We start from the raw sequence: 24,262 nt of genomic DNA on the forward strand, positions 1-24,262 counted from the left end.
CAGATAAAACAAATGTGTTGATTATTTTTTTTACGTTTATTGTTTGTAAACAACAGAAACAGACTGCTGCAAATTTATGACCGATATAAACCGATGTTTATATGACTGGATGATTTAACTGTTTGTTAATAAGACGATGAATTCTGCTTGTCCCTTTCTACGTAGTTTTATTAAATAATTAATATTATTTTTACCATTAAATTCTGAGCACTTCAAGAATGCTGAACGTTTTACATTTTAGCAGCAGTTACTTTACATAGCCATGTGCCATTGGATTATACAAATAAAATAATCAAAACCACGTATGTCGTTTAAAGACATGATTACGGACAAGGTGGCCGCTGGCGTTGTTGTAAACAAACCGAGCAGCAGGTGGCCGAGCAGTGTCAGCTGAACCTCAGCTGATCGGAAGTGCAGCGCGCTCGCCTTTGAAGCTAACGAGAATGGGAGACAGAGAAACGCCGGAACTTGGGTGAGTTACCTTCAACATAAAAGTTGCCATTACACTCTTTAGGTTTGTAAAACATAAAGTCTCGTGGAAAAGTCTGACTGTGAATATGTAGCATTATTAAATACTGACATACACTCAAAGCAGTGACACTTTTACTTGATTTCTATCACATGGACACAACATTCACCAGACATTTTATTTTGAAGGTTACCAAAGCGACGTACGTGTTTGGATTCTAGCTAACTTAACACTATCACTAGCTGCTAGAAGGACAGGAAAGAAATGGATGATACCATAGCTGACACAAGAAGGCTCTTCACTAAGCCTCAGAATTTAAATGACGCTTATGGACCCCCGAGTAATTTTCTAGAGATTGATGTGAGCAACCCTGAGACCATCGGGGTTGGCAGGGGCAGATATACTACGTATGAAGTCAAACTGAAGGTGAGCCTGCAGTAACAAGTGCTAATGACGTTAGCTTTTAAGCTAGCTACACCTAAGCTACGAAACGTCTTTCTTGTGGTCAAAGAAAGTTATGACTACTTGACATCACGATTGTCATTATTAGAAAGACGCGTGTACAATCGCTTATTCGATATTTAAATGCGTGAATGATTATCTAAGAAGAGCAAGGCCTTGTTTGCGAAACGAGTTAGCTAGCTAACGCTAGCCAGCAGCCTAGTAACACTCGTCAAAGTGGCTAGCACTGGTTAGCTATATGACATTAACGTCAGCGAGTTAGCGCTTGTTATCGATGTTAGCAGTGAGCCGAAGTTATTCGACTACACAGCAGTTTCTAAGTAATCGAGTGATTTTGAGAAAAATGCTAACAATGACAGTGAATGTGTATTTTTTGCATTAACGGTAAGTGTTAACGGCTAACTGTTGTTGCTTTGCTAGCGAGGAATTTGTTTACATTAGCCTCAAGTGTTTTTTCCACTGTTGCTCATCCACTGCTGTTTTACCATTTCACACAAGTCATAGGCTTACAAATACCTTTTAGTCACATAATCTCTGTAGTAAGCTGATTATCAAACAACGTTAACTCTTTCAAAAAGTTAAAGCTCTCTTGAACAGTTCAATGTTTATTTCCAGCCACACCCCATTTTCTGACTGCAAAGAGTAGATAACGGCATTGGTCAGACTTAATGACCAACCTAACATGACAGAAGCCCTGTATGACCAAATGCTAAGCTCACCCCTTCCATATACACATTATATTATAATATTATATAGCACTAGGGAATTATGGTTGGTTTAAGAATGCTTTAGTTAGTAGCTGATTTGTGTGATTACTCATCAAAATCCATCCGAAGTAATCTACTAATACAGGGCCAAAGGGGAACACAACTAAGCAAGTCAGCTTCTCTGGAACTGTAGACAGGATGCACCATGCTGCCTGATGCTCTCCAGTCTCGTCCACCCCCCCACCCCCCAAACACATTTCCTTCCTCCTACTTCCCTGAAGAACTTGTAGAGGAGAAGAAATGCTATTCATATTGGACAAGTCACTGAACTAGTTGGTCTAAATGTTTGTGTAAAGGAACAGGTCCGATTGTTATCAAAATGCTTGCTAAATGTAACATCTTAGACTATTGGCTGGAAATGTGTCATTGTTGAGCAATCCATGAGGAAAGACATGGTTAGACAATCACAGTTATTGCAAAACAGAGATCCTGTAAAATTTGCGTTTTTCTCTGCCACAGACGCCCTCAAATTCAAAGTCATCCAGCTGAATCAGCTTAAAAATTACTTTAGACCACATTTTAACAATGCTAGTACTGGACTTCAATGAGTGAAAACATAGCAGATGATGATATTAAATTACTGGTGAAGTACTCTTGTACAGTTTACTAAATGTTCAGTTACAATGTGATCAGGTATGATTCTTTATCCAGTATGTTACTAATACAAATGTGAGAGAAAGTTATGTTATTTTCTTTACTATGGCACACCTTTTTTTTTCCAAAAACATTTTTGTATTTCGTTTTTTTTATCATATCATTACCTCGTACAATTTTGCATAAACTGGACTCATTTCAATGTGCAGGCTATATTGAGAGAAATTGTCAGGCAGTCACTAGACTCATGTAATTGCCTCATCTCTTGTCTGTAAATTGTCATTTCATTTGACTGACACCCCTGTAGTTAGTGGCCTGGAGTATCTAGATTGGTGAGCAGTCTTAAAGTATTTATAGTTTCCTTTTACCTTAAAGAAATGGGTTGAGGCAAGAGAAGCCGTCTCCAGGCATTAGCCTTGAATATAAGGCTACTGTACTTGATTAGCGTGTAATAATTAGCATATGCGTGTAATCAGCATTATTGTGCACCTCATAGCCCTGTGTGACCCTGCTTTGCATAAGACCACAGAATAAGTGGCGCATCCCTCACTTCTCAACAAACGTGGTGTCAACTTTGCTTTGCTTCTCTCCTTCTCCTTTCTTCAGCTTTCTTTAGAAGCATTTTACTCCATCTCCAGCATGTTAAGAGCGTTAGCCTCAATGCCTCAGCCTGGAATGCATAGCCTATGCTTTGCTCTTTTTGTTTCTGCCATACTCATACTGTTTAGAACTATTTGAATTTTATCTAATTATGCTATACAGTTTCTGTTTCAAACTCATTCGCTTGTCTCCTGTTCTCACTGCTGTCCCACTATCCATCTGAAATCGAGAGAGCCCTTGTGGCCGCACTGAGAGAGTCTGCCTAATCCCCTCATTGAGAGTAGAGAAGAATGAAACAGGCCAGGGTGTGGGGGAGCTGGAGCGTTTATTCCCCATCCTTACCCCCCACACCACCCACTCATGGGAGGGCAGAAAGCCACCCCCTCACCAGCCTTCACACCATTGCCCACTTATCCCATTTCACTCCCAGCTGTGTGCAGTCAGTTGCCTACTTCATAGCGTGGTTATTGAAGTACCTCTGATAACTCTATATGGTTCACCATATAGTGGAAACACCAGAGCGAGGGCTGATTCTTTTTGGCAAAATGACTCTTTTTTAAATGAATGCCAACATTTGCGTTTGTCTTGTGACTCATTGGTAGTGTCTGAATGTTCGTGAAGTTCGTGAAACAAAAGATTGGATTATCATTTGAACAGCCAACTGGTTGCAGTGGCTGCAAGGCAGGTTACACAGTCACTTGTTCACGTCCAGGCATGCATTTTGTCTTTAAAATCAATGGGATCAATCTACTTCTTTCAGTCAGGTTTTTAAGGAGGTGGAAGCTAAGTTCATACTGAAAGGAGACGGATCTCATTTTGCCTGAGCAGACTTGTAATGTCCAGGGTCGCGTTGAAACAATGGATTTTTGTTCTCACCTAAATCCCTTCATTTTAAGTGTAGTTTCTTTAATGGCTTACAGACCCCCGGAAGCTGATAGATTTGTTTTTTTTCTCTTCCTGCTTCTGTGCATGTTTTCCATGTTGCTAATGGATAGACTTATTCTACAGAGTCTTATCATATCACGTTAATGGTTTTTTTGTTTTTGTTTTTTGTTTTTGAGAGGACCCCCCTCAAGCAGCATAGTGTATTTGTTTGGACCCTCAGCAAACATAGGGTGGAGTTGGTGTGTGTTTGAGAGAGAGAGAAGGGGAGTGGGGGGGTGTTGGGTATTATCAAAATTTCTTGTCTTTAGTTGGTTCCCATCTCATCCAGAAAGCACATTCAGAGGAGCGAACTTTGGGATCTCACTTTGTTTATGGATAGGAGTACATAAAAGGCCTCTTATAGCTCTGTTGCTCACTCTCACTCAGTCTTCTACCCCTCCTCTTCTCTACTCCCATAGCTTCTCCCTCTCTCTTTCTTTCTCTTTTCCATTTGGGCATTGGGGTGGGGGACTTTGGTCATTAATAAAATGGGGAGAGATGGGGAGTGGGTTGGTGCGTGTGTGTGTGTGTGTGTGTGTGAAGGGGGGTGGGGTGGTTGGCGGGGGGGGCTTGTCAGGCACAGTCAAGTGTAATCCAAAGTCTACAGCATCCTCTTCGACAACTATTTTAATGGAAATAGGGAACATATTGTATCAAGGCTACCATATCCTACTTGAAATGACAGTATCAAAAGTGGGAGTTGATACTATGGCAACAAAGCAGCTTTTTGCCAGCTAGGCGAGTCGGAGAGAGGGTAGGCTGTCAGGCCGCAGGGGCCGGCAAGCGAGAGAACGAGTGTGAGAGTACATGGAGAGGCGAGAGCAAAAGACCTATAGCCCCACCGCTTTTGTTCCCCCTCTTTTTTTCCCCATTTTGGAATATGATGCAATGAGATGGTATTATGTTGCCATTTTTTATGCTATTATTCTGAAAGGAGAGCATATGGGAGGGGTAAGAAGGGAGCACGGGGGAGGTTTAGGATGCGCACTCTCAAACTTGACTTAATCCATCCTGCTAAAAGCTAATGCATGGTGGCCTTGAACTATTCTCTCAGGAGATGAGTGAGCTTTGTCCCCTCTCTCTCTCTTTCTCTTTCTGCCTGTTTTTAAGGGTTCTGCCTCTTTTCAACCCATTTTCAATGAGCCTAAGGTATTGTGTCCCAGACATTATGAATCACATGCTCTTCCTATGGAGCGTAGATTGCACCTTGCACACTCATAATGGAAAGTGAAGCTAGGAGGTCCACTTTGAAGGAGGTACTACATCTAGCTTTTTGCTCCTTCTTTTAAAGATGCAGCGTTTTCTCTTTTGCACCATCTTTTAATACCATTAATTCCTTATTCATGCATTTATTTGGCTTTCTCTAAGTTTGGAGATTTCATATTTGTCCTTTTTGCTAACTTTAGTTTCTTTCACTCTCCTGTGCTTCCGCTCTTATCTTTTATTCTGTTTTTTAGAAGGTGAGAAAGGCAAAGTGTGCCTTTTTAGACAATTAATGAAATGCTAAGACCCGGCTGGGTGTGGGCTGGTCCCATGTCCCAATCACTGCAGGGGCCAGTAAGTTGAGACACCCCAGGTCCTAACCTCTAACCAGCCGTGAAGAGAACAGAGGCCAGGGAAACCTGATCTTTGACTTGTAGAGCTCTCACGCACCTCCTCTTTCTGTGTGTGTATGTGTTTGTGTGTGTGTGTGTGTGAGAGAGAGAGAGAGGAGTGAGTGAGTGAGACCTCTCATTTTTCAGTTCTGTCGTTTTCGTTCCTCCCCTTGTCCTGCAAGGCCAATCTCTTAATCACAGGGTTTGAGAGGGTGAGAGTATTGAAAGGCCAGGTGACTTTCTTTCCTTACACTCTCACTGCTAGCTTCATTGTGTGAAGATGAGTGGTCTTGGTTCGACTGTGTGTGTACAAACGGGCTTGAATGCTTTGGACTATTATATTTACATTGTCAACTGTGTGACCGGTCAGATCTCTGTACTTAACACCTGTGCATGCATGCTTCATGTACGTCAGTGTGTGCTTGCACGTGGTTAAGTGTTTTCTGTGTGCACATGATGGGATTAGAGTCACGGCGGTGGCAGATTACCTGTAACTGTGATCTGTTGTGGTGGGGGATTAACTTTGCGGCGCTCCATGCTGTGAGGTAACATGACGCAGCGGGGACAGACCACGGTGAGGGCAGATTGGAGTTAATGCTAGAGCACAGGGGTGATAAAGCTAAGATAATCCACTTCTCCTGTGACCTGAGAAAGAGGAGGAGTGAGGGTGTCACTGACAACTTCACCTGGAGAGAACTTGAAATGAGTGAGAAAAGGAAGTTTTCAGGGCCAGTGAGTCACATAGAAAAGCAGTGGGAAAGAGGTAGTGCAGTGAGTTTACAGACACCCATTTGATTAGTGAGGAAATACCTCTGCTGTTGCAACTGTCATCTTTAACACGTTGTTTGTTAAGGCTTTAATCACAGGAAAGGTGACTTCATGACAATGACCTGTGGTAGTCAGCAGTCTTATTAGTTTATTCTTTTTGCATGTGTACAGTGAAGTCTGGTTTCTGTTTGGGCTTTGATTCTGTGTGTACACCACAAAGGTCACAGAAAGAACTGGACACAAAATGGCTTGTTTGTTTAGAAAAAGGCCAGCGAGGCTCGTGGTGGTGAAAAAACAGAACTGGAATCAGTGGGGTGAGAGTGAAACAGCTTTCATGTCACAGCTCACGCTGAAGTTGGGGCCTAATTAAATAACACATTTTGACATCAGGTGGTATCACGCACAGGGATAACATAATGGTCAGCTGTTAAGTCACAAAGCACAAGAAAAGATAATAAGAAAGTAGATGTTAGATACAGGATAAGGACATCTTATTAGTGCAAACTGCTTCATTTACAATACTGAACATTTCCTTTCCACACATCTCTCTCTGTCTGTCTGACACACAGACACTCATATGAATGCACCTCGTACTCTCTGACTCACCTTTAGGGTTTCTCTGTGTCTTTATTTACTTACGCAGCTGAATATATATTGCTGTCTAAGCAGTTGTGGTTGCAGTTTCAACCGCCTTTCTGCAGCAGATGTCATTCAAACTTGAACGCCACTCCAGCTTCTTGGTGTCCATTTAGAGAAGTCCTCTCTGTGTCTCCTCATCGTACATTTTGTCAATTGCGCGTCCACTCTGTTCCCCTCATAAAGCAGTGATGTTAGGTAAAGACCTGACATCCTGTCTGGAAGTGGTTTAGGTTATCTATAGCCTAATTTCTATCTGCGCTCTCCTTGACACTTAAAGTTTAAAACAAAAACAATGATGTACACGGCACATAGTCTTACCTGTAAACCGCTCACACTACCAGATATTCTGTGTCAAGCTTTGGCAGCAACCAAGGACCCTTCAGACTCTCCACTCATTTTCAGGTTAGTTGGCCCCAAAAACTTGGAATCTGAGCCTAGCTTAATAGTGCTTTATATTTCACCAAGATCACCAAAAATCAGCAAAAATGTCCATCAGTTTTTCTTATTATGCATCTACTGATGGACTGTAGGCTGCCATTCATCCTTCTGCGCAAACTATGTTCAAAAAATGATCTGACAGGATAATAAAGAATGGAAAAAAAATTCTGAAATGGGTTGTTAAACCAATCCTTAATTATTTTGCCAAGTCAGTTAAAATTATTGTAAGAAATAGTTGCCAGTTTATTAGGTACACCTAGCTAACGCTAATACAGTCTAATACAACGGTCCTGCAATATATCCTTCATGACTTACAGTGTTCAGTTTTAGAGAGGTGTTGATTCAACTGTATGAACATTTGGGGAGTGGGTGGATGTTGTTTGGGCAGAGAGGTGTTTGTGTTATTTAGCCTACCCTCACTGATCTAATGGGGTGGACAAAATGATAGAAACACCTGTCATAACAACGCAGTCCAGTTCAACAGCACCGCAAATCCTCCAAAATAACCGTACAGTTAAACCAGCACCTATGTTGTCATTAGGATTCTCTTAATTAAACAATAATTTCCAGAGGTTACATTTGTTTTACACTCAAACATGAGTCATGTTTTGTCGACAGGCAGGAAGAATTTTATTTTATTTTATTTTATTTTTTTTAAATCAAATTAGTTCGCTCTTTCCCACCAAATCTGGGCAGGATCCATAATTTTGAAGACCGAGGAGAGCAGAGAGCAAAGAGGGAAGAAAAGAATGCCTGTGTTTTCCCCATTGAAACACCATAAGAGGAGTCTCAAGGGCAGAAAATCTGACTTATTATCGCAGAGCAAGGGAAATAAAGAGGAAAAAGACTGAAAGCGAGAGACCATGAGAGCGAAAAGACCACTCCTGCTCTCCCTCCTCCTCAATTAGTCCTGCACAGACCAGATGAAGCTCCCAACCTCTCCAGTTTTTCTGCTCTTCCTTTATGACCACATACACCCACTCCTTTCTCTTTTGTTCAGCCATTTACTCAGCCTTCTAGTTAACTCTGCATCCTCCCCGCCGCTGCACACAGTCACAGTCGTCTGCTCATCGATCAGTCTGCTGCTCACACCGTATTCATGCTGCATCTACTTGCTCAATTGCTTTGCTCTTGTGATTTCTTCTTCCATGAATTCTGACCTTCTGTGAATGTGGCCTGCCAATGAAATGCTCATTCACTCCCTCCTTGTCTGTACATTGTCATGGGATGGCCATGTGCTGTCAGGACTAGTGAAGAGGTTTGGCATTGTGCCGTAATGTGCTGTTTGCTCAATGTTCTCTGTCAATGTTGAAGCATCTCCCCTTTTTAATATGAAATTCACTCTCAAGTGCTTGTCAACAGCAACTTAGAAGTACACATTATGCATTGGCATACACAGACACACACAAAAATGGCAATAGATAAATGCGATAGACCTTGGTGAGCAAAACATAAGTGAACTTTTTTTTTTTTTTTTTTTGCCTGGAGGCCAGTTTCAATTTTTCTATTCAGTTTGGTTCAATTTGAAGGAGTCTTTGTTTTTTTGTTCTTTCTCCTCCTCTTTTCCTTCAATAAAGTCAGAGTAGATAACACAAGGCTATGCCCAAAACCACTGCGATAAAACCTTCCACTCTGTCTTTTTCTGAAGTTGGCACGGTCCCTCCCTGCTGCTTTCTAGTGATATTTTGCTATTAATACCACTCCCACAGGAAGCACAATCCCTTACAGGCTGGTAATTAGCTGTTAAAAGTCATTTGACATTTCAAAAGTGGTTTTCAGTCAGTTTCAATCATGTACAGAGGGAGTGGGTCGTCTTCTATGGAGGCCACCATGTTGCACCGCCATGTTTCTACAGTAGCCCACAACAGACAAACCAAACATTGGCACCAGAGAGAGAGCACCTTTCATATTTTAGTGGCCGCCGTGGGGGAGGGGCTTTCGTTGGTTGTAGTATGCAACCTCACCACTAGATGCCACTAAATCCTACACTCTGGACTTTAAAACCGATTTGGGTTATAGACTGTCGGTGAGACAGAATAAGCAAATCAGGCACTTGTTAAGTGCGGGCTCACAGAAATGAAGACAATCTCAGTCATTTCTTGATTTTTCTTCTTTCTCCTCCATTTGTGTAACAACTGCAAGGGTTTAAGGGAATTTCCTCAGTGAATCAAGGTAATATGTAAAAGTGACACCGGTAACAGCTTGCCTCACTGTGTGTGTGTGTGTGTGTGTGTGTGTGTGTGTGTGTGTGTGTGTGTGTGTGTGTGTGTGTGTGTGTGTGTGTGTGTGTGTGTGTGTGTGTGTGTGTGTGTGTGTGTGTGTGTGTGTGTGTGTGTGTGTGTGTGTGTGTGTGTGTGTCCCTTCAGACCAACCTGCCCATCTTCAAGCTGAAGGAGTCTTGTGTACGGAGGCGGTACAGTGACTTTGAGTGGCTCAGAGCGGAGCTGGAGAGGGAGAGCAAGGTGAGCCATTGAGGTGAATTCTGTAAAAAGGCTCCTGAGCACTTGACTTCTCCAAACACACGTGCAGTGTTTCCTGTGTGAGAGACGTTACAAGATTGACCCTAACATAAAAATGGTTTGACCAGATCAGACAGTTTAGTCACGACAGGATCATAGTTTTGTCTTTGTAGAAGTGTTTTACTTTGTTAATTCTAATCACTAAAGTCCTCATTAATGACTCATTTATGCCTGTTCACCTGCTGCCATGTGATGTCCTGTGGCTGCTCTCTTATCTCAGGTGGTCGTCCCACCTCTCCCAGGAAAAGCTCTTATCCGGCAGTTTCCGTTTCGAGGGGATGACGGGATATTTGAGGACTCTTTCATCGAGGAGCGGAGACAGGGCCTGGAGCAGTTTCTCAACAAGTACGTCTTTTCACATCTTCCCCATCTTTCTCCGGTCTTCCACTGCTCTGCCACGGGGTTAAAACAATTTATTCTTTACAATTTCTTCTTTGTACTCCCAGTCATTTGCAGCTTCTGCCTTGGCGTGCTATCATTTTAACTCTCAGGAACAATGAAACACTTTGTGGAATAAAGTGGATTCAACTTTTTCACTTCTCTTCATATTGTTAACAAAGTGAACCAGCAGAGATAGACAGGTCTCTTTCTCACTATCCTTCTTAATCCTCTGTTGTAATTACCTCGCAAAGGACAAGAACAACCGAAGAGGACTCAAGTGCGCACCCCCACAACATAATTTTTCCCACATTTGTTTTATTGTTGATGTGTAATTTATGATAATTGCAGCTCAAATTACAGCGCGTGGTTCTGCGGGATGGTGTGTGCACCTCTGCTTATTTTTGATCCAGCATGTCCCCGTTTTCAGCTGCCGAACAATAAAAGTTACAGTGTGATTGTAATTATTTGCTTTGATTGCAGACTTGGCCATTATCTTTGTTTCATGTGCAAATGCATCAATGTTTCCTGTTGGAATATTAAGTGCGCAAAGACAGTCGAGCAAATTAAAATCCATAAATATGTTTTTTAAAGGAGATGAGAATGTGTTAGTAATTAAGACACCCCCCCCCCCTTCTCTTGCTTCCCATGAAGAAACACTGCTGTTGATCATATCATTGTTCAGACTTAACACTGGCCGATGTGGCTGGCAGCATTGTTTGATCTGTGATTGAGAGCATTGTGAAGAGGAAATCTTTTGGAGTGGTAAACATGATTGTCGCTGTGAAGCAAGTGAGAAGGAGGAGTGGAGATAAGCATCACTTTTTGATTAAGCCAGTCGAACATAATTCGTGCTTCAGGTGAAAAAGAAGGGCTTACGTCCCCACTTCAAAACACAAGCGAGGCCTTGAGATTCGAACATGCTTCCGCTGCACCTTGTCCTCAATGTCAACATTTCCAAAAACCTATTAAAAAGAGTTTGTTGAGACAAGCTTGATCTCTCCAGAGATTGCCCTGGTAGTTGACATGTGAATGTCTCTCTCGGGGGGCTTAATTTGTCCAAAATACTTCCAGGAGAGGTTAAGATGCGTGCATGCGGTATGTATGATGTCATCATGTTGATCTGGTCTGAGGAGTGTATTGGATGTTTTAGGGTCTCAGGTGCGCTGGCTCATTCTCGTTAAGCTCCTTTGCGTCATCTGAGGGGACATTCGGGGAAGCCTGATGTCAAAGTGGCTTTTACAGAGGAAAACACAGTCCCAGATACACATTGATTTAAGCATCTCATGCCAGGATACAGGGATAAATGTTAGGGGGAGAACACATTCATCCGAGCCCCGGAAGAATCTCATTCACCCTTATTAGTTTCCTTTTAACTCTGAACTTCCTCAACCTGCTCCCCCGAACGGTGCTGCTCTTGCATTGTGGCAGAGTTAGGCGAGACATGTCATCTTTAGCTAATTCACTGGTTGTTGAAGCTCTTCCAGAGGGTGCTTGTGTGTCTTTTATTCCGGTTTGATGAGCTTTAATTGACACTTCTACCTTTTTTTTTTTTTTTGTAGCTTGGAGGTGAGAGATAAAAATCGATCATTACTGCTGTAAAGTAATAAGAGCTCGTGGCCACAGCCGCACATCCACCTCCATAAACCTGTGTGTGTGAAAGGTCTATTAAATACACAGTTGTTATGTGGTTGATGTACTGCTGGTCAATATATATGGTCAAAATGTCAGTGAGCCTCTTTATCAGTCAGGCGGAGTTTCATCTTTATCACCATTAACTTGATTTACTAACAGCTTATTGATGACTGTTTATTGACATTTTTGCAGGGATTTGTTAGAGCCTATAGTTTCAGGGTGTCCTTGCAGCCTGTTGATCAAGAGGAATATTATTTCATCGCAACATCTCCTGTCCACCTGGAGGTTTAAGCGGGTTTTGAGACAATGTTTATAGTGTCTTTACATCGGCAAATTGATAAAATAAAGTACATTCAATACAACTCAGTATGTATACTAAACATCGAGACTCATTTCTTAAGACTCTATGCTAAAACAAACCCGTGGATTCTGTTTGTCGTTCAGCACTTTAGCAGTGACATCCTAAAGCTGCCGTTTGATTGACGTCTGTTGAGTATTACATCATTTCCTGTTAGTATAAAACACTTAAGTATGTTCATTTATTGTATAGTAACTGCAAAGCCATTAAGCTGAAACATTAAGTAGAAAGTAGATACTGTCAACAGCTCATGCGTAGCATTGAAGTGGGACACAACCGAACACAAACACTTCAGGATAGGTTACAGTGTCTGTCTTTTTCAGGGTGTGAGGGGTAAAGAGTTGCATCATTTTTGCTTAATGTGACAGGATAACACTGGGACTTATTTAAGAGCTTGTTGTGCATGTATTTATAGTGTCATATAGGATTGAAATGTTGGAAGATAAAGTAATTCTTTTGATGATGATTCTGTTATACGATGCTTCTTAAATGTATGCTGAATCTTTCCCACATTTCTTACCTTAAAGTCAGCCGATCTGTGTCCTCTCTGTGTTCCGGTCGCTCAGCTCTCAAACCTGCCTTTGGCTCTTGTGTGTTTCAGAGTGGCCGGCCACCCTCTAGCTCAGAACGAACGATGCCTGCACATGTTTCTACAGGATGAGTCTGTGGACAAGAGCTACACCCCATCCAAAATCAGACAAGCCTGAAAGAAAAGGTGGCTCCGCTTGGCTTGGCCCAGCTCGGCCTGACATCCCAAAGCTCTCTTCACTGCTCCAGGTTTCTCTCAGACAATAAACATTTCAATGAAAACTTCCCTTCCCTGCCCCCCAAAGTAATATTGTTCACCACCTCTTTTAGTTTAATTAGTGACCCTGATCGGTGTTTGTTTTCACTTTCTAATTGGAGTCAAGAATGTTCGACACATAACTGTGGTTGACAGTAATTTATAGTAATTTCTCTTTATGTCTGGAAATGCCACTAACATGGATATATTATGTATTTATCATTTAGCTATGTCTTGAATATATTCATTTATATAGTAACATTGAATGAGCGTTCTATGTATGCAAAGCTCTCGTAAAGACCCACAGTGTTTCCCATCATATATATCCAATACTGGCATGTTGCTCACCATAACTAGCAACTAACACACACGCACACACGCACATGTATTATACGGGCCTTGACTTTCAGATCTCACTCTCAAAAGGAAGCATGTGTGTGTGTATATCAACCAGCACCTGCCCAGTTATCACAATGATTTTCTAGCAAGAAAGAAGTAATTTACACAGAGGGAACTGCAGTATTTCTACTGGCTATATGCATTTTGAGATTTGTATACTGCTGTGCCATTTTTGTTTATTTTGAAGATTTTCCAATAAAATAGGTGAAATGTCTCCACGAATAATTACATTTGTTGATTTGGACTGTTCTCCACCCTCCACATGGCACCTCCGAGCTGCTATCCTGTATATCTGATATCATTATTCAATAAAGACATAATACATTATCTTCATGACAAAAGCCTTTAAGGCCTAATTAGAGAGTTAATTAAATTGGCCCTGAGTTTTTATTTAGAACAGAGTAGGTTACCTCTAAAGGGAAATCTGTAACTCTTTATTAATTAGGCTCCAAAACACATTAAGTAAAGCATAACTAACATGTGACTCGAGCGCAGTTAATGTGTGAATTGATACAGGAAGCGTCGTGATGATCAGGTCACTGTGAGTTGATGTGATCAGTTAATGCTTCATAGCTTATCAGTAAAGAATTGCTGATTCACAGTTGGCTCCTGCATTAATTTATATGCCACCAAATGACCTCGAGTCCAGTTACATATAAATAACGTTTCAGATCTGTGCATTTGATTCGCCTCTCGGTGCGTCTTTGTGCTCATACATTTAGTACGTTTACATTAACGAATCATTTGCAAATTAGTGTCACAACATGAGTTTACTCGAACCGACATGCGTCAACCAGCAACATGTAAGAAGTGTCTGTGTGAGGCGATTTATTTGTGAGGCCTGTGGGTCTGTGTCTTCATATTTCTGTGAGAACAGGTGCTTTCAGAGAGGCTGATCAAATGAATCTGATTCCAGCTAATTTAGTGACACCTAAATGACTGCACTGGGTCATTTTAAATGAACAGTCATTCACCGATTATCCATAGAGCGCTTACAAATCACATCCACGCATATCGACTGTATGATTCCTTAATGGTGAGCAGCAGGAGTTCATGATCTATCCAATCATCGTGAGTCTTACATTAGTTATTAATTGCTGAAGCCTTTGTTTTCTACCCTTATTTTAAATGAAACTGAACTTTATACTCATAATAAACCATTATGTACAATGTATTATAAGCAAGTTTCGAAGCCACAGCTGGTAGTTTTATATCTGGGTTATTTAAAGACAAGTTAATTCAGCATCTTTTATTCTCTTGGTTACAACTCTAAATAGTTATAACTCCAAATATTTACAACAGAATAAAACCATCACAAGGCCACAAAAACATTTCCAAGTGCTGAATATTATTTTATCCAGTGTTAGTGTCTAACTTCACAAAGTCGACCTAAACATTTTTAATGCTGCGCCTCGAGCAGGACACACCAACACAAACAGGACAGTAACCACTTAAATACAAACACCGTCTTCAGATGGATGTAGTTGTACAGTCAGGAGGCAATGCGAGCATATCCTTTAAAAGTCTTTCCCTCACTGTCTGATTCCTCTTAGAGTTGGCACCTCGTCTTCGTTGCCCCGTGCGTTTGGTTTCAGCACCGGATCGAGGGACAGCGATTCACATCCCCCATTACGCATGCGTCATCTTTTTTGGTTTCCTCCGTTGGGATTGAACACAGCAATAAAAGACTGAATTGGTCATCAAGCTCATTGGTCTCACTGACACTCGAAAAACTTCTTAATATATAACATTTCTTTGTCAGACATACTTGGCGGGTGCTCTGCAGAGTCTTTAGGCGATATTTAAACACTGGGCTACCTGTGCCCACACCAGAGATTGCAGTTTTTACAGGTAATTCTATAATGAAAGTTACAGGCTAATCCTCAACTAGAGCGGCTGTTAACAGGCTACTTGGTGAATTCTGGCTGTGTTGCAGTCTTTGTTTCAATGGAGCCTAGGCCTAAATAGGCTATTTTAAGACGGCCTAAGAGATTTTGTGTTCAGCAAAAATTGAACCGATGCTTACACCTGCTATGATTTGACATTCTGTCGACTGCTGGGTGGATCTCTGGGCCTTCAGCTCAAGTCTTTTCCGTACACCTGGACGGATGGCGGGAATTCATATATCGCTGGACTTGTACATGTCGGAGAGGAGCCTGGTGATGGGCACGTTGCCAATGGTCTTCTTGAAGAACACCTCTTCTATGGTGGATGGGCCGACTGAGCGGAGCGCCGGAAGGAGCAGGAGCAGCTTCCCGAAGCGACAGGGCTGAGTCGGGTACCTGAAAGACATCACAGGGAGGTCAGAAGCAGCCTCTCTCTCCGGTCACATGGGCAGACGGTCTGACTCGGCCTATCTTTTAATGCACACCTGTGACAAATAGCTGCAAATTAAAAATTTAATTCAACTGTTGCACCTGTGCACAATTACAGGAGACTACAGGGGCTTATTGCCTCATGAGGTTTATACCCGCAGCAGATGGTGCAGCATGCAGTTGATAGACTGGACAACCGATTGATTGACTGAGTTGGATCTTACCTGGTATGTATGTAACTGTTCAGAGTGAGCTGTGCCTCGTCTTGTAGAGCAGCGATGGCACTGGCATTGCGGAAACTTCTTAACTCAGTGCTGCCATGTGTAGGAACTGTAAGGCAGGATTTTAACAGTTAAAAAAAGACGTTAGCAAACATTAGCTGAGCTGATAAAATAACTTATTCCCCTTCCGTCTCTAAAATAGGGTTCAGGCAGCAAAGAAGCTCAAAGGCATTTAAAGTAAAAAATAATGGCTTCTGGAAAAAGACTTTGAACCTTGTTGGGTTAAATGAGAATACAGTAAAATACCCTGTGAGACAATAGCACTCACCAGCTTTGAATGTCACGATGCATTTCAAACAGGCGAACTCTGTGGCATCAAGGCGCATCTGTCTGAATCTGGTGACCACCTCTTGAAGTGCTTGTATCTCAGACATGATCTTATTCATCCGCTGAGACTCTGTGTTTTCAGTGTTCATTCCTGCGAAGGAGGAAAATGTCATTATGCAGGATAACGCTCCAGCGGTCCACAGGAGTCACTGGCTGTGCTGACACCTTGACATCTGCAGCTCATGAGGCCTGTCTGTGGCCTGTATGCACACAGGCTCTCCAGTGCCTTGTTACATACCAGAAACAGCGAGGAGAGTGGTGGAGTCCACAGGAATGGCCCACTGCGCGATGCCCAGAACAAATAATTCCCTCCAAGCGTCCTCCAACAGAATCAGCTGCAGAGAGACATTGTTTCAGTGTTAACCTGCACCAGTGCAGCAATGGTTTCCTCTATTTAAGCCTTTTTAAATCCCATTAAATACCAGTACAATAATAGCTCCTGCAAACATGCTGGCAGCTTCTAATACCATAATACGTTTTCAATATTGCATGAAGTAAAATATCTTAGACTCATCGGTAATGAACCTGACTGCTCACTTAAAAAAGGCCCTGCAGGATAATATTTGGACTCTTTGTTTGAAACTTCCCCCTCAGCCCATCGACGTGAAGCGTACCTGATCAGATAAGGGCAGGGTGGAGAATGCGGGAACACTTTTCGCCCACTTGATGCTCATGAAAAGGAGGCGCGCCGCTGACTCGCACACAGACTCCGTCGCCACCTCGTACAGATACATGGGGGTGCCGCTGACCTCATGCGGATACTGGAGCACGTGAAAGAGGTCAACACCGTCAGTGCATCAGTTTGTGTTGTGACGAAACACAGTTCAGGGAACGGTGAACAACAAAGGTCAAATTCCAAGCCTCGGCACCTGGTTTTATAACCATTAGTGTTGCTTGTGGTTGATTTACAGTGAGAAATCTAATAGGCGGATTTGTGGCTCTTACAGGCTGCTAAATCGGGACAAGAATGTCAACTTCTAACCCTTATGAAAAAAAAAAAAAACCTGTAATCCTATAATAACATTTGGGAAGGCTATAATACAAATATCCAGGGAATATCATGAACTATTAACGGAATTGTTTGTTCTGATTATTATAGATTTTTAAAATGACATTAAATGCTAGAAATGGTCAGAAAACGACTTCCACCAAGTAGAACCTACAGCTATTAGACTTAAACCCTTCGAGATAAAGAAATTATTGAAAATTTTGTTTAAAAAGACGCTCCAAAATATACCTTGGGGGTGGGCTGTGCCAGGCCCACGATGGCTTGTCTCTCCGGTGTGGTGGCCACTGCGCTCATCTCCAGGTTGTGAGGCTCCAGTTGCGTGACAGTGGTGAAGAAGGGAGGGCCGGGCAGAGAGGATCCCGGGAAATGGGTCGACGATCCGTTCACCTCTTTGTGGCCCCGAAAATATAGGGCGACCTGTTTGCGGATGGTGGACGTCCGGGGCCCCCTCTCGTGTTGAACGGCTGTGAAACGGGACAGCGGGGAGACAGAGTGAAGGAATGATCCCTGCAGGAGCGAGTGGCTTATTTATCTCTTTTGTTTATTGCTCTTTCCTCAGTGATTACAGTTACCAGTTTATTTTGTTGAACTGAACTCTAACTGTTCCTAAAATTAAGGACTCAAAGTGCGCATTTTGATTGCTTGAAAGAAAAAAGAAATTGACTATAACGAGCTGTAATCTCTGAATGCTCCCACAGAGCGCGATCCTGTTTTAAATAAGTCAAGAGTAGCTGTTATCAACTTGTTTCTTCTTCTGAGCCTCGATTAACAGTCTTAATACACGTTTCCATCCGAGTTGCCCACCTCGAACACAAACGCCACTGCGTGGCCTGTCTGTGGCCAAAGTGATAATTCAATTAAGCCCATTTACCGTCTTTATTCATGTTCACTTCCAGACACTTTTTCAAACGGCACGCTCTGCACTGGTTCCTGTGCGTTTTGTCGACGGGACAGCCACCCTGCACAGAGAGACAGACAGGGAGGGAAAGACAGTTACAGCCTTCGGTTGAGTTTCTCTCAGTTTACACGTCAGGAGGCTTCTTGCTGTTATCGTCCTGGGCGGCCATTCTCCAGGTGAAAGATCGTGCTATTATAGTGTAGTTGTCGACCTGCTCCCCCGCGGCTCCAGTGCGGCCTCATCCCGGAGGATAAGTACTCTATCCCGCCCTCTGCTGCCTAAATCCTCGCCCAGGAGTCATCACATTAGATTGGATTACACGTGCTATATTATAGCAGCGCCGGCGTTTAGCCCAGTACTTAATGGTTGAGGCACAATTAGGCTCATCATGGGAGACTTAAAGCAGCGCCAGAAGAGAAACGCAAATAGAAGCTGCGCGTAAAATGCGCAATCTGTGCGTAAAGCTGGGAATGGTTGATAAGGACCAGGGACGTGCTGTCACTTCCAGTAAATACTGTTTTTAATATCACCTATAATGTTAATCTCCCATGGGACAGCTTGAGTGATCACAATAGGTTACTAGGCGCAAATCACCATGAATGGAAAAAAAACCCCATTAAATTTCCCGTGATTGTTTGTGTTTCCAAAAACCATGCAAAAACGACATGATTCTAACGTGTATAAACGTATACTGTCCCTTAGCCAGTTCAGGTATTTGTCAAAATTAGGATAAAAGGAGCCTATAGGATGTAAATGAAAATATGTACGAAAAAAGGAGGAGGCCTTCACCTGAGAGCCAGATTTACAGACGTAAGTCCTGTTCCTGCGGATGCTCCTCTTGAAGAATCCCGAGCAGCCGTCACAGGCGTAAACACCGTAGTGTTTCCCTGAGCTGCGATCGCCGCACACTTTGCATGGGATGTCCAGAATCCGACCTGAGGAAGGCCCACATTTCGATTAGATACCAGGCACTGAAATATCAAGCAGCGGGAGGCACTCGGCTCAATCCTAAAAGAATTTAATGCCATGGCAAATTGTGTGAGTTATATTATCGTGGATATTGAAGATCTGGGTATGCTGAAGGAACAATCTCCCAAGTTGATGCGAAAGTTCAGAAAATCGTTGCTTCAGTGTTTTTTTCAGAGTTCTGCAGTTTAGTTCTGTAATTCAGTGAAGTGAGTTTCAGGTTAGCTGCTTGAGTTTGCACTAGGGACATACAGTAAAAGCCAGAAATTAGCTCGTTTTGGACGTTTTACACCGTGGATCTATGGACAAATCGTCCTACAAATTACTTGTTTTGTCCGACGACCCCACAAAACACACACACACACTCACTGGACAGGGACAGCGCCCCGCTCATCGACCGACCATGGGAATTCGCGGCGCACATTTCGAGAATAAAGTCCGGTGGGAAGCGTCATATCTGAGCTCTCTAAAACAATGCCCCAAGGGCGCACAATGGAGACATTAGGGGAAAGTGTTAACTTAATGATTTTCCCCCATTGAACCTCGTCTGACTGCCTGGATCTCGACAAGCTGCCAACTCCCCTTCATAATGGGACTCGACAGCTGCTTTATCCCGCAGGTCTATAGGCCCCAGGATTAGGGAGTGACACTGCACCATGAGAATAATGCGCACCAACTCGTTTCACCAACTCAAATGAAGTGTATGTAAATCGACCCCGGTGTAGATAAAAAAAATTTGATTTTTTTTTTTTGTATGTTAAGATTTTGTATTCAGATCTATAGAAGTATTTGTATGCATATGAGGGAGTCCTTTTTTTATTCTGGAGGGAAAAGCCGTCTATGTAATTACACTGACGTTTTGCCACCTGCTCATTGATTCGCCAGTGACCCGTCAAAAAGGGTAGCATGGGAATAACCACTGAGCAGCAAAAACAATGACTTCAGGAGAGAGTTATAGGCCTTCAATTGCCAGATTATTAAGAATCAGAAGGCCATGGGGGCTATTTAACTGCTGGTCACAACCGTGTAATTGCCACAAAATAGAGAGAACCACCTTTGTATGTAGCGTTTATGTCTGCTAAGAGTTTCTGTGAAGAAAGACTTGGCCTGTTGAAAGTCATCCTTTCATCACGGGAGTGATTTTTAAAAAAAATCATCCTGCTGTTTAATAAGTTACATTCCCACCCAAAGCTGTACAGGCCAGGTAGAATCTAGATTTTCTTTTTCTAATTATTAAAATGTTGACTGTGCTCCCTGGAGTCATTTACCGGTTAACATATTTAATAAACCAACGTTAGGCTAATAAAACGCATGTGCGCAATCCCCAAATAAAAGTTTGAGGCGTTCTTAAATTAAAGATGAACGAAAGTGCGCAAAATTTCAACAGGACGAGCTCAAACAAAAATAAAACAGTAGATTGCTGAGAGTCAATTAAATAAAATGACACACAATTTTTGTTGTGAAGGGGGGAAATGTATTTAACTTCCCGCTGTGGGGGTCCAATTCGTCTCCATTGTGTGCAGTAATTGCTTGAAGATATATGGCATATTCTATTAACGTAATCACCATCAAGGCGAAAACCTGGTAAAAGAACTGGAAATTAAGTTTTACCGGGCGCAGGAAACGTCCCCGCTGACCACCCATAACGCGGGCATGAACATGAATGACAGTACAATGTTGTGTGTGTCTTGTTTTATTCTAATTTAAAACGCACTGCTCGTCTGCAGCAATGTGAACACATTCGGGCACCTGATGATAAAACATAAGGAACAGAATCACACACTTTTGGAAATGGTTAACTATGGTGAGAGAAACACGCGGGCGCATGTAAATCGATCAGAAATGCCTCTTCTTTTGAAACAGAACAATAACCTACTTTATGCTAATATTATAATCTAAGCGTGATTTCATGATGAATTCATTATGAGGCCTAACAGTGGGATAATTGCTCAAAGGTTCAGATGAAAAGACACCCATTCCAAATTAATCCAAAACCTTAAACCACGTGAAAAAAAATCAATACCACAAGAAAAATGTTCCAAAATGTAATTTAAAACCACTGAACACGTTTATAATAAATTACATAAATGAGTGTTTTTACAGTTACAGGCCTGTGGAAACGCGCGCACGCAGACACGCAGAGGCAGAAAAGCGCTGTTTATGAATATGTCTAAAAGTAAACTAGCAGCACAGCCAGACAATAATCTCTTAAACAAGCCTTAAATCCTATTATCATAGACTGAATACGCATATAAATATGTATAATAATGTGTTATTTTTCCTGTAAAGATGCTGAAACTGACTCTGCAGGCAACAAGTGGCACCGAGTGGGACGCGAGAGGAATATTCGGGGGGTGGACCCGGATTATTATTTCTTTACTTCTCAATTTAACAAAAATATATTTCTAAAGGTGTTTTTCCAATAAAGCTGAGCGCACTTATTGGACTCGAAGTTTACGCAGCCAACTCTGCTTGTGTGTGTGTGTGTGTGTGTGTGTGTGTGTGTGTGTGTGTGTGTGTGTGTGTGTGTGTGTGTGTGTGTGTGTGTGTGTGTGCGTGCTCGCAAACAGACGCAGCTATTCCCCACAGATCTCCCCTCACATTTTTGTAAGCCCACGAGGAACCAACTGACTTAATTGTCGTAGTGAATTTGAAGTCGTGTAAGCAGGCGTGCAACAGTTTATGTTTTCCTCTCCGTGGCAGAGAAAGGCCTGTTAGAGACGAGCACTCCGGGCTACTCAATATTCTCCTGAAGAATCGGGCGAGAGAAAAGCGACACTTACTTGATTTGACATTCAGAATATCCAGACAGCCACTTGTTGAGCCGGCGGGTTTGCTCATCATGGATACTCGACTCGATATTAAAGTTCAGGATGAAAAAAAAAAAAAAAAGTCCTCTTTCGCCTCTTATTCTGCCTGACAAAAACAGTAAAAAGCGTGAAGCCGCAGCACTTTCCTTGACGTCTTTACCAGCAGCGATGAGATCGGCAAGTCAGTGTCCCGAGTTGCCCAACTTGACAGATCTCCAATCGGCGACCCCAAATTAAGACGCACGGCTGGACATTGCTTCAGGCAGTCTGCGCCTCCGGAACACACAGGGTCGGAGAACCAGACCGCAGCCTCCTACAAGGCGACCGGTTAACGGCGACAGCAGCCCTCCAGCCGGTGCATAAAGTTGGAGTTGGAAAAACGTTGGCCGGAGCGCATCCGACGGTGCCAAACCGGTGGGAAAGAAGAAAAATCTATTTCGGCTTCTTCTGACAGGTGAAAGCTTGTTAAAACCGGGACACGATGTGACTTTGTGGTGCGCGTTCCTCAAATAAGCCTCGGTAATATTTATGAGAAGTGTCAGGGGGGAGGCTGGAGGGTGGAGATCTCCACTTCCTTCATCCACTTGGCTTTCTACTCCAAACTCCAGCCTGACGTCACTGGCGTGTGAGGGAGTGTGTGTGTGTGACTGCGTGTGTGTGTGTGCGAGTGATGTGAAGTGCCTTGCTCATGGATCAAGAGGCATTGCAAACAGAAAAACACGTGTTGCATGCTTGTTTTCTGCAACATTTCAGATGCAGACTTACAGGAGTCGCATGAGAAACCTTATTCAAAAACACGATGATAGAAATTAATGGCAACAATGCCATCATTTCTCCACTGGGCTGCAGAAAACGTGTGAACAATATCAGGAATGTTGAAGTATGTTGTTGGACCACTCAGAGGTTATATGCGTGGGGTCGGGGGTGGGGCGGGGGAGGGTTAGAAGGGGGGTTCAGACATAAAACAGTGTCATGCTCCTCATTTTCCTACACACACAGGCACAAAAACAATTGTGTGTGGTGACACATGCGCTCCTTACGATTCAAGGAGAGGTGCTTGGGGCCACTGTGGACACTGATCAGTCAGTGGAGCAGCTGAGGAAGGTGTTGCATTGATTTTCTGATACACTGAAGATGCTCTGCGTGTTTGTTCTGTTATCTCAGACTGGAGACGCCAAAGACAAGCGTTCAGATATTGTAGAAATACTGGTTGTTGCGCGTAAGTTAGTTATTTTATCCCAATTTTAAAGTCATTTTGAGCCACATTGATCACAGCATGTTTCAGCCTATTGCGTGTATTGTATCTGTCCATTCAAAGGATTTTCCACGGATTGATTGATGCGGTCATTCTGAAGTTGGAGCTCGTTAGCTGCGTAAGAATATCCAGACAGAGCCTTGGCATGAACTGTGAAGCCAAAAAAAAAAAAAAAAGGCTCCTGGTGTGTGATTTCATGATAGCTAAATTAAAAAGAAAAAAAAATCTTGGCTAATTTTAATCAGTGTTGTTAATAAAAATCAGTTTGTGAAGAGAAAATGTGAAATCCCCTCTGCACTGTGACAGACTAGACCAGACCAGACTAGACTGTAACATATAAATACATTAAAATATCTAAGTGCCTTTAAAAGTGGCGCTAACAAACATAATCACTTTTTACGTCGCTCTTACTGCAGTCTTTCTATTAATTTTCTGTTTTGTTTGGTTTACACAAACTTCACCTCTTCACTGTGAATCAGATTATCTAAATCTTAATTTTTACTTTTCCAACAGTTTTGTGCTTTTTATTTCTTTCTTGACTTAAATCTTGCTTTTACTGTACTGTAAAACAAACAAACAAACAAACAAACAAACAAACAAACAAACAAGAAAAAAACAACAACCTGTTGTTCCCCTCGTGCTCTTCACACCTCTTTTCGACCCAACAGATTCTAAAATTGCACAATTGCATCTTGTCCAGAAAACTCAGTTCAATGATAAACAATAATAACAACAAAGAGATGCGATTTATATTTTCCACTCTTATGCCTTCAGATGAATTGATTAAGTTTATTTACTATGTTCAACTGGTGGGTAAACTGGTTTAAGGCTGGGTTTACCCTCCACACCTCCCATCAGCCCCCGCAGTGATCGGAGTTTGGACACCGGGGGCGCAAGCCGTGCCCGGCTGTCCGGAGGGCCGGGGTCGGCCTGCGGGCCCCACTCACTGACACCCTGACCTTGACAGCTTGCTGCGCTTTCGCCGGGTAACTCCAGAAATCCATATTCTGTTTTTAATTGTGTTCATTCCCACGGTACACTGAAGGCCATATGGACTCACAAAGTGTCGATT

At 42.5% G+C, this 24,262-nt stretch overlaps 2 protein-coding genes across 2 annotated transcripts; one reads left to right on the forward strand and one right to left on the reverse strand.

Moving 5' to 3' along the window:
• The first annotated feature begins 697 nt into the window (after positions 1 to 697).
• snx3 (sorting nexin 3) lies at positions 698 to 13,543 on the forward strand. Its single transcript, XM_070987989.1, has 4 exons — positions 698 to 895; positions 9,623 to 9,718; positions 9,996 to 10,120; positions 12,748 to 13,543. Exons 1-4 carry the CDS (start codon positions 734 to 736, stop codon positions 12,851 to 12,853), a joined length of 489 nt encoding a protein of 162 aa, XP_070844090.1. The 5' UTR covers positions 698 to 733; the 3' UTR covers positions 12,854 to 13,543.
• Positions 13,544 to 14,565: 1,022 nt separating this feature from the next.
• On the reverse strand, positions 14,566 to 22,501 carry nr2e1 (nuclear receptor subfamily 2, group E, member 1). The gene is made up of 9 exons (XM_070987846.1): positions 21,909 to 22,501; positions 18,949 to 19,094; positions 18,133 to 18,220; positions 17,490 to 17,725; positions 16,867 to 17,013; positions 16,491 to 16,587; positions 16,194 to 16,343; positions 15,869 to 15,974; positions 14,566 to 15,611 (listed from the first exon to the last, which is right to left on the reverse strand). Exons 1-9 carry the CDS (start codon positions 21,967 to 21,969, stop codon positions 15,449 to 15,451), a joined length of 1,194 nt encoding a protein of 397 aa, XP_070843947.1. The 5' UTR covers positions 21,970 to 22,501; the 3' UTR covers positions 14,566 to 15,448.
• Positions 22,502 to 24,262: the final 1,761 nt, after the last annotated feature.

Source organism: Chaetodon trifascialis, chromosome 19 (genome assembly GCF_039877785.1).
Source record: "Chaetodon trifascialis isolate fChaTrf1 chromosome 19, fChaTrf1.hap1, whole genome shotgun sequence".
NCBI lineage: Eukaryota > Metazoa > Chordata > Actinopteri > Chaetodontiformes > Chaetodontidae > Chaetodon > Chaetodon trifascialis.